This window comes from Amia ocellicauda, chromosome 4 (assembly GCF_036373705.1).
Source record: "Amia ocellicauda isolate fAmiCal2 chromosome 4, fAmiCal2.hap1, whole genome shotgun sequence".
In the NCBI taxonomy this organism is placed as follows: domain Eukaryota; kingdom Metazoa; phylum Chordata; class Actinopteri; order Amiiformes; family Amiidae; genus Amia; species Amia ocellicauda.
In genome coordinates this window covers 43325659-43341748 of record NC_089853.1, presented here as the reverse complement: position 1 = coordinate 43341748, position 16090 = coordinate 43325659, and the positions used below count along the sequence as shown (strand labels likewise).

Sequence of the window (16090 nt, the reverse complement as noted above, 5' to 3'; positions counted from 1 at the left end):
ATGAATCTATGTAGATCAGTCTCTACCAGCTTTGCACATCTAGACACAGCAACGTTTGCTCATTATTCTTTGCAAAATTGCTCAATCTCCATCACGTTCGATGGGGACTTTTGGTGAACAGCAATGTTCAAATCTTTCCACATGTTCTCAATTGGATTGAGGTCCAGGCTTTGACTGGGCCACTCCAGGACATTGACCTTTTCGTTTTTAAGCCATGCCAGTGTGGCTTTAGCTGTATGTTTGGTCATTGTCCTGCTGGAAGATTAATCTTCTCCTATGTCCCAGGTCTCTTGCGGACTTCAGCAGGTTTTCTTCCAGAATTTCTCTGTACTTTGCTGCATCAATTTTGCCCTTTATCTTTAAAAGGCTTCCCGGCCCTGACACAGAGAAGCATCCCCATAGCATGATGCTGCACCACCATGCTTCATGGTAGGGGTGGTGTTCTCAGGATGATGTGCGGTGTTAAGCTTGAGCCAAACATAGTGCTTAGTGTTGAGGACAAAATTTTGGTCTCATCAGACAAAGAATCTTCAGAGTCTCCCACATGCCTTCTGGCAAACTCTAGCCCAGATTTAATTAGTTATTTTCTCTCCCATAAAGCCACTTTTGTGAAGCACCTGGGCTATTGTTGCAGTATGTACAGTGTCTCAGCTCAGCTCAGACTGTAACTCCTTTAGAGGTGCCATAGGCCTCTTCGTGGCCTCCCTGACTAGTGCCCTTCTTGCCCAGATACTCAGTTGATCTAGGCAGATTCACAGTTGTGCCATTTTCTCTCCATTTCTTAATAATGGCCTTTACTGTACTCCAGGGGATATTTAATGCCTTGGAAATGTTTTTGTATCCTACCCCTGATTGGTGCTTTTGAAGAACCTTATTCCAGATTTACATTTAATGTTCCTTCATCTTCATGATGTAGTTTTTGTTAGGAATTGTACTAACCGACTGTAGGACCTTCCAGAGACAGGTGTATTTAACCTGAAATCATGTGACACACCCTAATTGCCCAGAGGTGGACTCCATTATAATAATCATGTGACTTCTGAAGACTTCTCAATCAGGTGTGTCATAGCAATGGTGTGATTACTTATGCATTCAAGTATCTTACGTGTTGTATTTGTAATTAATTTAGAACAATTTGCAGATTATACATTTCACTTTGACATTATGGACATTTTCCATGTTGATCAGTTACGCATTAGTTGACATTACTCTGACAGAACATTTAATTAAGTCATATTGCATATATACAGTATAGCTGAAATAAAAGACATGAAACATTGAAATATTACCCTAACAGAACAGAGGCTATACACCAGCAGCTCATGTGCTTTTTACCACCTACAAAATGTTCTGAAAGCCACAGTTCCAGTGTATTCTGGAATCATCTGAATTGCAACCATATTTGGTGCACTGATAATACAATTTCCACACAAAACACATGTGAAGGCATTCCTGCTTGGCTTCTATAAGTGCAGCTGAAAGGTACTGTCTGTTCTTGTAGTAATCCTTCCTGAACACTATTGGCTCTCAGGGTATCTGAAGGAAGTTGAAGTGTTGTTCGCAATGATCTGCACAGTGGGGATGCTTCTCAGATCACAGCAACCGGGCGAGAGTTGGCTGTAGGGACAGAGGAGAGATTTATGGGAGCCAGGGGGCTCTTTACTCGCCAGCAATGTATAAACGTTCATCCCATCTCTGACGCAGGACAATGTACTTCACACTCAATTCTTCAGGTCTTGAAACCTACTCACTCTTTCTTTCTCCATCTATCTGTAAATTCAAATATATACAAATAATCTCTATAATAATTTACATATGCATATACATACATACATACACACACACATGCACTTAAGGGATTTACGTATAACAATTTCCTGAACTATTTTCTGTTACACACAAAATAGTTATTTTGATAACATTTTATAAAGATAGGTTGTTTGCTAAGAATGAAATAGTATAATCAAGCATAATGCTTTATTTTCAACATGCAAATTAATGCCTCCCCACTCTAACTTCTCAGTTATCTACACTACTGCAAGCATCATTCAAGTGTAGAAAGCTTGCAACTGAATTACGATTAAAATACAAAAATCCCTTCTCCTAGTCGGCCCATTTGCAATGCCAATGTGATGTCCAACAAGGATTAAATAGCTGTCTTACTTCAAATCATTCACAAAAAAATATATATTGCAATACCAAGCGAGCTGTATATCACCAACGAACATTTGGTACATTTATATAAACATACAGTGATGTCTTATTGAGGCGTAGCAACAATGTGGACAGACTGCTAATTAACTTGGTTACATCTTTCTGACAACCTTGCTCAGCTGAGATTGGAGGTCAGTACTTTACAAAACTAGCAAGGGGCACCATATCATGTCCACTAACACTATCCTCTCTCTCTTTTTTCCACCTCTTTTCCTCATAACTGACAATATTTCCTTTAAAAATTGAACACGGGGTATTAACTCCACTGAGGCATTTTAAGAGGATAAACTGCTAATTAAGGTCACTCTAAAAGGTGAGTATAAGGCATTGCTTTCTGAAATGTGGTTAATTCGGTTTGAATTTTCCTTTGCATATATTATGTGACCTAATTTCTAACCAGTCTCTGATACAGACTTGTCCATCCAACTACAAGGTGGAGAAGCACGCTAGTGACTATAAAAGCCATTACACAAAGCATCGTGCCCTGAAATGCTATTGCACAGTAATAAACTTAAGCAAAAATCCACGTCAGAGTTCTTGTTTCTTCATCAAGACTCTGGATTTAGTATTGCCTCACATGCTGAACTTATGATGTGCGGTCAACAGGAACACACTGATTCATGAACAACAATAACTCCCGTATCAACCTGACTCTGCTGGAGCTAATCAAGCTCTACTTTTCACTCAACGACAGTTTATATTATGAATGTACGTCTTCTGTGTCCCATGATCACCTAAAAGTGAAAGTTCAGGACAGCTAGTGCAGAACGCAAGTGACCTAAATGCTCTTGGGCCTTTATGAGGCTGTGGTTGATATCCTCTCTGCTGACACCCTCCTCTGCACTAATTGGGTTCCTTTTTTGGGAGCAACAGTAAAAAAAAACAAAAAAAAAACGAACTAACTCCCAGAGCAGCTCAGTGCTTATGTTTTGGAAATAGCAGCAGAAATTGGATATTATAAGTAGTGATACAAGTCCATTTGATGGGTAATAACATGTTTGTGTGCGTCATTCATTCATTCATTTTTAAACCATGCTTCGGTCAGGATGTGTCAGCCACTATATATACACATTTAGTTACATGGAAATCCCGCACTTAATTCTTTCAGGAAGTTGTGCACAGTGTTCATACATATCTGTTGTTACTGTGAAGGTTTTAAGAGCTCTTGTCCTGATTAATGGCATACATTACCCGGGTCAACCTCTAGATAAACTAAAACATCAGCATTTAAATTAACCTCTGTCTCAAGAATACAGACCTCTCACACACATAGGCTGCATATATTAATCAATATAACTTCCTGCCACATTTGTTTTGTCCACACGATTGGTTCATCACTACGCCTACAAGCCTGCAGGAGTATTGCAATCAACAGCAACTTTGTATGTTATATTTTTAGGCAGTGCTTGAAAAGGAAAGCAAAAAGTGCCAGTACTCAAGGCTTTGACTGGAGGTAGTTCACATTAAATCTTCAATGTAAAGCAGTTTTGAATTGAGAAGTGCTAGTACTGTGTGCTAGGACACACTTACATACTGTCCAGTTTCAAGCTCTGATTTTAGGTTCCTGCTTTTGGCAGAGAATCCAGACCGCAAATGTTTAAACGTGACTTGGCATTTACTTTCCCTCTCTTTTAATTTTGTTTGGAGTTGCTCACTCCATATTTTATTTCTCAACTTCCAGAGCCATTAATTCTGCAGCACTGCATATTAGGAAAATTGAATAAATTAAATGTTGCATTTCCATAAGACCTTGCTACCTTGATAAGGTCTCTTCTCTACACGCCCAAAGGGGTTCGTAGTCAAACCTTTTCATTCCAAAAATTGAAAAAGGAGACAAACCAAGAGGAAGTGAGCCATGGAATGAAGCCTTCGGCGGGTATCGCTTCGATACATTGAAGAATTGATTTAATTATTTTAACGCAGCGGACAAGTTTGGAAAATAAAAAGAGGGAAATGAGAAATGACGTTGGTGCTTATAACTGAATTATAACAGCTTTTTTGGTGCGTTTGTTACTGAAATCAGTCGAATCTAGGCTCACGATTAACCTTTTCTACACGTTAAGTTTAATCAAGGTCATCATTATAAATTATTACATACGTTATTTGATTAAAATAAGGCACAACAAAATCCTTATATCAATACATTTAAAATCAACTGAAATTATAAATCAGTTGGGAACTCTCCCTAAAGTTCTCTATGCTAAACACGCAATATTACCATATCTTATTCACAGAACTTTGTTATAACTATTCACATAGAAAAACATATTCCTGGGGTATGATGTGAAATATATATTTATACTACATTAAAGTCGGATGAGTACTTTTTCAAAGCCTTTCGTTTTCAAAGCTCAAACCTCCTTACACAGCTGAGGAGCAGAGAGCATCTCTCAGTTTAAAGAGCACAAGGACAGTTCTCCTGCTGTGGTTGACATATTACTTTAAAATTGACAAAATGAATGCATCAAGTGTGTGTCTAGCATCACAAAAGAAGACAGGAAGCCTAGATTAAATAAAATCAAAATGCATTTTGCTTCACGTAAAAGCTTCTGCTGCACGACTGATCATTAGTTTGAATCTGCACAGTGAAGGTTTAATTCGCTACACCATATACTACTAACAATAATGTAAGAAATAAGCAGAAGCACTGAAATCAGTGATAAAATATTCAATTAAATGCTGCATGAGTCACCCCAGATAGTTGGAAGTCTCTTTTTAATAGTACATTCTCATTACGATTTATTTTTTAAATGACAGGCTGCGATAGCATCCAGAAGTGAGTTGTAGAAACCCTGTAGCTTAATTGCAGGGTTTGCAGTCTATCCTGCTGCATCCTATTTATTTAAGGGGATTCCAAACAAACACCATTTGATTTGCTCTCTTGGTTTTCTTACATTTTTTAAATCAAAACCAAATCTTTGTATACTATTTGTATCATTCTATGAAGGATTTAATAAATAAAACATTTAAAATATCTAAAGTTTTGGCACATATGTATACAATAGAAATGATAATGAAAAGCAGATTATTTAAACCATTCATCCATCCAGTGCAGGATCAGGGGGGAGCTGGATAGGGAACACCCTGGACGCAACATCAGTCTGTCACATTTTCATCAGTTAGAATACAATCATGTAAAATTGAGTCCATTGTTACATGTAGACAATTTAAAGCGGTAAAGAAAGAAGAAAGGAGTGTTTTAACTGTGTTTAGAAAGAAATGAAGACAGAACACTGACAAATTAAAACCAGGAAATAAACACACAAAGAAATCTTCAGAGGGAAGGTAAGTGTTAAGTGGTTGGACAACATTGCCACATTGTGCTGGATTAAAACAAAATTTCACCCAAAGCAAATGAAAAATATAAATACAAATTAATTACTATGCCTTTCAAATGGAGAGGAAGCTCTCAATGCATCTGGATTATGTTACTGGCCATCGGGTTGATGTTTGGAATGAAGCAGGACAATTTGATACAATGTATTATGGAACAAAGTGAAAATATAAAATTGTATATTTCTGCTCCCTTACATATTATATTATCAATTTTCTTCATACTAATACTAATAATTTAACAAAGACAAGGCTAAACTAAAATGTATGAGAATCACTGTAAATTATACTTCTATGCAGTTGCATCAATCCATATTCAATCCCTGCTATTCACATATAGTCTACTTCAGAAATGTTTTGAGATTTAATTTACTAAAAGTGCTTTTCATATGTCAAATAATGGATGTACTAAAAAAATTTAATTAAAAAACATAAATAACACATTCCCCATTCATTCTAAAGAATATTCCAATACCTCCCAACCCGTACAATTTACTTGTTTCATTTACATTCATTGTAAGGAGACATAAAATAAATAGAAAGTAAAACAATCACAGATGAATAGCTTGAGTCTTTAACAAGTCCTACTTTCTTCATGTTCACTCAGTTGTCCCCCTTTCTTGAACTTAATTTTACAGAGCAGAAATGTCTTCATACATTGTGAGAAAGAGGCTGCTGTGCTATATTATACCTGTTATATATCAGTTTAAAAGAAGGTATTTCCGTTGGCCTCCAGATTACAATGAAAACCCTGGCCCAAGCTCAGAAAAGAAAACATCTTTTGACTTAGAGAGACCGTAATCGGTTTGAAAACTGTAACACATTTATGAACCAGGGTGTTACGTGACTCCAGTTATTTAAAATGAAGTGGTCTGGGAACTGTGCTAGGGTAAATTAGTAAATTGACTTAACAAGACAAGACTTAACACTTAAATTCTTCCACAGTACCACTTGTGAAATGAAGCTGGGAAAAGCTCTGGTTTTGTCAAAGAAAAGATTTTTGGAGAAACATGTAATGTTTTGATAAGACACTTTGTTGAAGACAGATTAAAATCGCAGCTTTTCAAACGTCTACAGTAATCAGATCATTAGGCTATCGTGCATTTTAAGCTTATCTGATCAATCCTTTGAAATTCAGATAGCTGTTCTTCATTTGAAGTGTTGATATCTCAGTCCTCTAACACTGAGCTCAGGCAGGACTAGTGTAAAGGAAGAGCTTTCAGACTCACAGTAAGCCCTGGAGTGTGGAAAAGCTTTTGGGCTGCTTATTGCAACATTAGACAGGGGGCTGTATGTGAACCTAGTCCACAGTGCCCTCTGTAGATCAGCTTGGGCTACAAAACTGTCTTCATACAAACCTCATGTGATCAGTCTGATGGCAAACACAGAATTAAAGATGTTTAAACCTAGCTTTCTGCATCTCCACTGTACTGTAACACGGATTGCTTACAGAATCCTGAGAGGGCTCAGATTAATGAATGTATACAGTAGATAGTCACCTCAAAATTTAGGTGGCGCCTGTAAATGCTTTGTTTGTGTCTGTCCGTCTCACAAGGTCCTAAAAACATCCAGGTTTCCTGAACAAATGATAATGGGAGGCCATGAATCAAATGTAGATTGGGCCAGTATTTGTTAAATGAGAATCCCACAGCAGTGCAATACACAAATTCTCCTTCACCCGACTTTAACGTGCAATTTCACAGCTTAGCCATCAGTCATTTAGAGGCCCTTCACATTTACACTGAGCCAATCAGGTTCGTCATTTTCTCTGCAGTGAAAGAGGAGAGGGGGTTGGGGTGGTGCTTGAGATGAGAGGTGGAAATAAGTGTGATAATGGATCCCTCTAGTGGAGACAGCATTCAAATGTTGGCTATAGCTTCTAAATTAGATGCTACAGAGTGACATATCAGCACCGAATAAAAGAAACAACCCCAAAATGCTAATTACAAAATCGATGTGTTAAACCTCATTAGCTGTACAACTCAATAAACATTCAGACTTCAAGTCACCAGAAAAAACGCAACTGCAGACAAACCACCCAATATGTGAAGTCGAAGAGAAGGTGAAATGGGGAAGCAGCACAGAGGAGAATGCAAGCACTCTTTCGTTGGCCTGATCCCATTTAGTGTGGGTCTCAATGAAACCTGTGAACAGTGATTATAAAGAAAGGTCTACAGAGCCTGCAAACAGAGGCTTCAGAGGAGGGCGTCTCATCCCAGGTGCTTAGTAGCCACTGAACTATATAAATAAGAAAATAAAAGGAGGATTCCATTCCTAGAAAGTGCAGAAATATTGCTTTTACGGATTCCGTGAAAAAGTGAATTCCCTTCATTGTTGTCTTTTTCTTTTTCGTGTACAATCTGTACACTTGGGTATTTGCAGACAGAGTTAAATTACTGGCTCAATTGGCATTAGTTTGCAGTGTGGTGTTTGGACCCCTTTCGGACCCCCCTAGTGCTCCTCCCGAGTGACACAGTGTACCGTGTGGACTTCGCAGTAGTGCCGTACAGTAGAAACGCCTCAGGCAGGGCCTTGTGTGGCTCATAGGAGCTCCGTTTCGTCGTCGTCATCCTCGGAGCCCGACGGCCCCTGCCTCACCTCCTCGTACCACTTGTTTGTCAGCGTCTTCATCTGGATGCGGCCGTGCAGTAAGTCCTGAGGAGAGAGGGGCAGACAGCCAAGCCACCGGAGAGGATTGTTAAAGTTGTCAAGTGCAAGTGCAGGCACGCATCTTCGCGGCTCATTGACAAGCGTTTAAAGGCATTAACTCAAATCAGTCTCCGCGATCCTCTGCAGATGTACAGGTTGACCGTTCGGATTACTGCGGCAGCTGCGGCGCAGGCAGACCTATCTGTCAGACATCTACTTCCAAAAAATACATACTGCACATTATTTAGTTTTGAGTTCTAATGGTTTTTGCTCACACCCAATATTTTCTGATGAAATAGCAGCTTTGCCATTCCATGCCACAAAAAGTACTGGTTTATTTAAAAAAGTCTAAGAGTGATTTGAAACCACAGTTTAACACTTTAAAAAAATTTTTTATTTAAGAAGTGTTACTTCCTAACACTTCGGAAAGATGACTAACAAAATCCCCTGCAGCCTGAGACTGCGGCAACAAGCTTAAGTTGCTAAGGCAGGACGAACAGCGGAGAAGAGACGCTCACCTCCTGTGTGAGTCTGCGGGTAAAGAAGGGGTTCAAGTACTTGGCATCCAGCCACATGAAGCCCTTGAGGTCCTGCCTCTGGGTGAGCTGTGCCTCGTACTCCTCCTCCGTCAGCTCTGACAGGTGTTCTGACTCAATCGTGTTACCCTGGCAAGGACAACGCACAGATTTAATAAAGATATCGACCCAAATTAAAGATTGGTGCCCCAAAAAGGATACCATCTAGAAAACAACATCCTGGTATTTATACCCTGTTAAGTTCATATAACCACTAACTTCCTAGAATACAATCTCTGAAGGACAATTCACATAGCAAGACCTCTTTTGGCCGTCCTGTTTCTTTTCCTCCTTACACTCACCCACCTGGTAAAATAAATCAATAAATTAATCAATGTGCCATGTTAGCTACTGTGTCTGCCTGGGTTGTACCATTTTCTCAGTTTTGCTCAGGTTGATGTCCTTCTTGCTCTTGCGCCGGCTCTGGCTGTCTTCGATGTCGATCAGGCGGATGAGGGGCATGGTGCCGCCCCCCAGCAGCAGGATGGTGAACAGCACAATGACGATGGTGGTGGTGCCAATGAGCTGGCGCTTCTCGATGGGCTCCAGACCCAGATGCAGACTGAGGGCATAGGGGATGGCACCCCGGAGGCCTGTGGGGTCAGGGCATGAGGAATGAGTTTGGGCAATTAAAAAAAAAAACAGACATTTCCACACAGGTTGAATTCAGGGTGGGAGAGGAAAATTCATCCTCATAATAATGTATAAACAATATTATTACACCACTGTTATCAAAAAATAAATACACATTGAAAGTTCAGAGGAAAAATATAGTTAAAAGTGTAAATAATCTGTGTTATTTAAATTATCGTCAATTATTCTATAATTTTGTGCAATTGACAGTGAAAACTACGTAAAAGTAAGCATGGTCAAAAACTCAAACACATCCTACAGAGAGATATCATGTCTCTCAGGGAAAGTTTTTTATTTTTTAACAAATTTGTATGGAATGCATTTACAGTATACATAAATATTTTCACGGGTACAAATTTACATGAAAATCGCAAGACTCTCTGTGGGAACAGCAAAGCAGTGAATCGGCGAGAGGTAGAGGAATATGATAAAAAAACTTTGCAAACTGTGGACCACCCTACTATGGCAAGGGGCACTTTATTCTTAGTATTATTTATTTTGTTCAATTGTGTTCTTAATCATTTGTATCGCGCTGAGCTAATTATTCGGGTTTATGTTATATTGCAGTTAGTGTTTTTAAAATCCGATACCTGATACAAATGTCTAGACTGACCGTGGCATCATATAATCTGGGTTAGCTGGTATGGAATTAGGTTTTGGCACTTAACGTCCGTGAGCACTGAACATTTTATTTTCCTGTGCGCCATCCGTGAACATTTCTGCTCGCAAAAAGGTGAAAAAGACGGAGGTTTGCGGGTAAAATATTACCACTGAACCACATGATACACATCATCTTGGGAGTGATCTTATGATCCCTGAAGAAGTTGAGCAGGAAGGAGAGAGGGAAGATGTTGACCGCACGGCCCACCAACACCAGAACCTGCCAAGAAAACACAGAGCAGGGAGATGGAGTCCCAAGCAGATCAGTCGTGGAGCCGAAGCCCTGGAGGGAAAGGCTGGTTTCAAGCCAATCTCCATTTCCTCAGCTCATTTGTTTCTCAAAACAAAGATCGAGTATATCAGATATCAAATATGTGCTGCAACATACCCTGATGTGTCCTTGCTAAGAAATGAGAAACAATCTCTCTAATTTTCTCCTATTTGTTTATACATGAATTCAAAAATAAAGCAAGCTCCCAAGACTTTTCCAGGGAAAAGATGTGCTTCACTTGAAAAATAAACAAATGCAGGACCAGTCTCTAGCGGCTATAATGGTGGAAATCCAGCTACAAAACAGAGTAAAAGGATTAAAGTCAGACCATAGCGCACTGAAGTATTACTTACTATGCACCAGATCACAAAGGAGATTTCAAATTTGTGAGGGAAACTGAATATGGAGAGCCCCAGGAAAGCAAAAACACAGGTCTCTGTGGACAGACAAATCACAAGAAGGGAGAAGTTAACAGGGATTGTCTTGACTTATACACTTATAATTCTGTAACAAATCTCATTCAACCAAAGTAATAACATCAATGTTAATTGTATCTGTTATCTTGCACATTGAATAAATATATACATATATACATATAAACAGATTATATATTATATATATATTTAAATATTAGTGTTGTCACGTTACCAAAATTTCAGTAGTCGGTACCAATACCAGTGAAATTTCACGGTACTCGATACCATTTTCGATACCAAAGCAAAACACAAAAACAGGTTACTGAACAACACTCTTTTATTAACAAAGTTAACAAAACATTAGCAGCAGAACTAATAACAAAAATAAGTATAATTTTTATTATAAAAGTATGCAACACAAAAAAATGCCATTGACCAACACTTTTTATTAAGTTAAATATATTAATTTTTCAATTATAACAAAACTGTGCAATGTATGATTAAAATGAACACTTATTTAAGATTTGCTTCAACTTCTGCAACTTTTACTTCAAGTTTTTACCAAGTACAAAAAAAACACTAAATAAACAAGCATGCCACAGAATAAATAAAAAACAATAGGAACAAATTCCAAACTAACGTACAAAGTGCTTCATTCCAACACTAACAATTAACTGTCTTTCTTACCTGTTCAAACAAATTAAATTACGAACATCAGTAGAAATGTACCTTATTAACTTTTCTTTTTTGGTGCTATTTCCAAATATGCAGAAAGGAATACTAGCATGCCAATGTTTTCATGTGTCAGTCTTGAGCGTGTCGTGATTACAATATACCCTGCATCACTGAAAACTCTATCAGATGAACAACTTGATGCAACTTTTTTTGACTTCATCCTTAAGGACTACAAAACTGTCCTTAAACCTTGGATCAAGGTAAGTTGCAGTGTTCAAAAGAAGCTGCAGCTGAATGTCTTCATGACGTTTCTTAAGATATGCACTTATGTTTTCCTTCATCTCCTGGGCCAAAGCAGAGTCGCTCTGTTTAAGATTAAGGCATTCAAATATCTTCCACATTAATAGCAAGACTGAGGACAGGGTAGTATGTTTCCCACCACTAAGCGCATCAATGAAAGGGCTGAGTGGCTCAAGAACCGCTTTCACAGTTTCTAAAATGGTGATATCGAAGTCTTTTGGCATCAGATACCATTTCTTCCGGACTTCAGCAAGCACAGCACACACAGCCTGCTGCTGCTCCAAAAAACATTCCACCTGTCATAAGATGAATTCCAACGAGTGGGTTTGTCATGCATCAATTTATGTCCTGGGAAGGACAGCTCTTCCTGCTTTTTAGCCAGCTGGCATGAAAGTTTTGGTGATCTGGTGAAGGAAGATATTGTTTTTCGAAGCCTTGACAGTGCTGCGGACACCCTGTTTATTTCAACTGCTTTGTTGACAGCAAGATGGAGATTGTGCCCAAAACAAGGAATCCACGTGTACGCCTGAAAGGCTTTCTTGTTGTTTGAGGCATTATCTGCTCTGATGCCTGCCATCCTTGCAATATCCAACTTCCATTCTTACATTTTTTCGTCAAAGGCCTCCATCAAACTCTCAGCTGTGTGATCTGTATTTAGCCCACAACAGCCTAGACACCAGGACTGCAACTCCCAAGATTCAGTTATGTACTGCAGAGTTACAGACATGAAAGTGTCTGCCGCTCTGCTTGTCCACAGATCCGTTGTACAACCGTAGAATGGTTTCCCCCTGAGATGGTGATTTATGAGGTCTTTGGTTTCATTGTAGATGTGAGGTATCTCTGCGTACATTAAATAATTTCTACTTGGCAGCTGGTACCTGGGGTTGAACTGTTGAACCATTTGCTGGAATCCACTTTTTTCAACTGTATAGACAGGAACTTTATCCATACATATGAATTCTGCAGCAGCTCAGTTCAGTTTTCTTGCTTCGGACGACTTTTTGTCATATTTGACATATTTGGCTTCTGCAACTGTTTGCTGTGTATATGCTTGCTGAAGACTTCCATGCTCAACATGCTCTCCCTCAGACGGATTCTGTAAAAAGAAGAGATTTAGATAAGAATTATTTTATGTTAAATTACAAAAGTTCTGTATTTATGCCATACATATGTCTGTACTTAATTATAACAGAACATGACAATACAATTAAAATGCATGTAAAGGCAAAAAATGATGTGTACGTGTGTGGACTGAGTGTTAGACATTAAGCAAACTCAGCAGATGACTTAGAGAATTTTGTAGAGCTCAAAAATATTGAACATCATTTGAAAGTAGTAGAACGAGTGCAGACGCTTCATGGGGTTTTTAAAAGTTTGGTTGCACTACTGTAGGCTACAATCAAAACACTGATAAATGTAAATATACTTCCCAAATCCCAACACACAAATGTTGGCAAACTATGTAATCTAAAAGCCTCTGTAAAATTAGTTAACCCTGTTGTGCCCTATCTTTTCATATGCCCCAGTATTAGGTATTGCACAGCAGTAGTCTACCTGTAAAGACAAGTAGGGTTTCGTGACATTGCTAGCTGAAGCCAAGTGTATGCTGCAAACCATAAAATAGCCTACATAAACCGTGATGTTTTTGTGATTTAACTCTCTCTCTAGACATAAAACATCCATAATGCAAACGATAATGCAAATGATAATATGCTTTTAAACTCACCTGCTTTAGTTGCTTGAATAAATCCGGGTGTCTGTCTTTCAGGTGTTTTATTAAGTTTGATGCGTTTCCTCCTTTTGTCAGAAAATTGCGAAAGCACAGTTTGTAAATAGGTTTTTGCTGATCTATGATGTTTCCCTTTTCATCAGCCTCAAATCCAAAGAATTTCCAAACCTGGCTCTTTCCACTTTTCTTTTCAACAAGATTCAGTTGAGCCTCCGCAGCAGCAGCTACTTTGCTTATCGCCATCTTGTGCTCATTGTGAGCGAGTAGTGATAATAGCACTTAATGTCAAAGTGACAGGTGGCCCCTAACCTTTACCATTTGACCCTCTCCAGTCAGCCAACTTGTAAGGATGACCATCATCTTGTTAGGATGACAGCCATCTTGTTTGGATGACAGGAATTTTGGAAAGGTCATCTTGACAAGTGTTTGCCGCCATATCACTCTGATGGTGTATGTGTGTGTGTGTGTGTGTGTGTAATGTTTAAGTTTAAACTTATTATTATTTGTGTTAGGTTACGTTTTATGATTAGGTTTGGTATGATACGTTGTTAGCAAAATAAAATAAATTAAAGTAGAAAGAGAACAACAACAAAGTTTTAATACAAAAAAGTATTTTAAACTGTGTTTAGTGATGTGAGTGTGAGGATTTTAGGTTATATATTTTATGATTAGGTTTGGAATGGTACAGTGTTAGGAAAATAAAAGAAAAAGAGAGGTATAGACATTCAAAAAATGAGACTGTAAAATATGCATCAATGTCAGTCTTTAATTGTGACAGCTCTGAAAATTACAACAAGGTATCAGGTCAGATGTAAACGGTGAGATTAGATACTGACACGGGTGACCAATGATCTCCCCTCCCAAACACCTACAGCAGACAGGAAGAAACAACTGAACTGCACTGCTCTAGCAACTCCCTCTACTTGTTTATTGGCAAGGGTATATATACTAGCAAACACATTTAAACACACATATACCTATACATCTCTGTTATATTTATCAATAGACACTAAAGACATATACACCACTTTTCTTAGAGAAAAACAGTGAATTATAAATGTATATTTTGACCAGCCCTGTACTTATTATTGTTGTTACATTAGTGAATGCTCAGACGTAGACTTAACATATATCATATTTAAGAATATATTGCATTTCATCTCATTACATATATATGTACACTCACCTAAAGGATTATTAGGAACACCATACTAATACTGTGTTTGACCCCATTTCGCCTTCAGAACTGCCTTAATTCTACGTGGCATTGATTCAACAAGGTGCTGAAAGCATTCTTTAGAAATGTTGGCCCATATTGATAGGATAGCATCTTGCAGTTGATGGAGATTTGTGGGATGCACATCCAGGGCAGGAAGCTCCCGTTCCACCACATCCCAAAGATGCTCTATTGGGTTGAGATCTGGTGACTGTGGGGGCCAGTTTAGTACAGTGAACTCATTGTCATGTTCAAGAAACCAATTTGAAATGATTCGACCTTTGTGACATGGTGCATTATCCTGCTGGAAGTAGCCATCAGAGGATGGGTACATGGTGGTCATAAAGGGATGGACATGGTCAGAAACAATGCTCAGGTAGGCCGTGGCATTTAAACGATGCCCAATTGGCACTAAGGGGCCTAAAGTGTGCCAAGAAAACATCCCCCACACCATTACACCACCACCACCAGCCTGCACAGTGGTAACAAGGCATGATGGATCCATGTTCTCATTCTGTTTACGCCAAATTCTGACTCTACCATCTGAATGTCTCAACAGAAATCGAGACTCATCAGACCAGGCAACATTTTTCCAGTCTTCAACTGTCCAATTTTGGTGAGCTTGTGCAAATTGTAGCCTCTTTTTCCTATTTGTAGTGGAGATGAGTGGTACCCGGTGGGGTCTTCTGCTGTTGTAGCCCATCCGCCTCAAGGTTGTACGTGTTGTGGCTTCACAAATGCTTTGCTGCATACCTCGGTTGTAACGAGTGGTTATTTCAGTCAAAGTTGCTCTTCTATCAGCTTGAATCAGTCCGCCGATTCTCCTCTGACCTCTAGCATCAACAAGGCATTTTCGCCCACAGGACTGCCGCATACTGGATGTTTTTCCCTTTTCACACCATTCTTTGTAAACCCTAGAAATGGTTGTGTGTGAAAATCCCAGTAACTGAGCAGATTGTGAAATACTCAGAGCGGCCCGTCTGGCACTAACAATCATGCCACGCTCAAAATTGCTTAAATCACCTTTCTTTCCCATTCAGACATTCAGTTTGGAGTTCAGGAGATTGTCTTGACCAGGACCACACCCCTAAATGCATTGAAGCAACTGCCATGTGATTGGTTGGTTAGATAATTGCATTAATGAGAAATTGAACAGGTGTTCCTAATAATCCTTTAGGTGAGTGTATATATATATACTAGCAAACGCATCACACAGAAACACACACACACACACACACACATATATATATATATATATTTGTCATATTGATCAATAGAGAATAAAGACAATTTCACCACTTTTCTTAGAGACACAGTGAAGCAGCATTTGTGAATACTCAAAAGTATACAATAATATATGATATATTGCTGAATAATATATATATATATATATATATATATATATATATATATATATAT

The 16090-nt window shown here is 38.7% G+C and overlaps 1 protein-coding gene across 3 annotated transcripts in view; it reads right to left on the bottom strand.

The window, feature by feature from the left end:
• Positions 1 to 1188: 1188 nt before the first annotated feature.
• Positions 1189 to 16090, bottom strand: part of slc9a8 (solute carrier family 9 member 8) — a 37355-nt gene continuing 22453 nt past the window's right edge. The window contains exons 12-17 of one of the 3 annotated variants that reach the window (XM_066702404.1): positions 10689 to 10771; positions 10173 to 10284; positions 9144 to 9364; positions 8715 to 8861; positions 8056 to 8202; positions 1189 to 1617 (exon numbers count right to left, since the gene is read on the bottom strand). In XM_066702404.1, the coding sequence (XP_066558501.1) occupies positions 8089 to 8202; positions 8715 to 8861; positions 9144 to 9364; positions 10173 to 10284; positions 10689 to 10771 (677 nt within the window). In that variant the 3' untranslated portion in view covers positions 1189 to 1617; positions 8056 to 8088. Of the gene's footprint in view, positions 1618 to 4912; positions 8203 to 8714; positions 8862 to 9143; positions 9365 to 10172; positions 10285 to 10688; positions 10772 to 16090 lie in introns of those variants that run through there. The other 2 variants (XM_066702405.1, XM_066702403.1) reach the window with 2 other exon arrangements.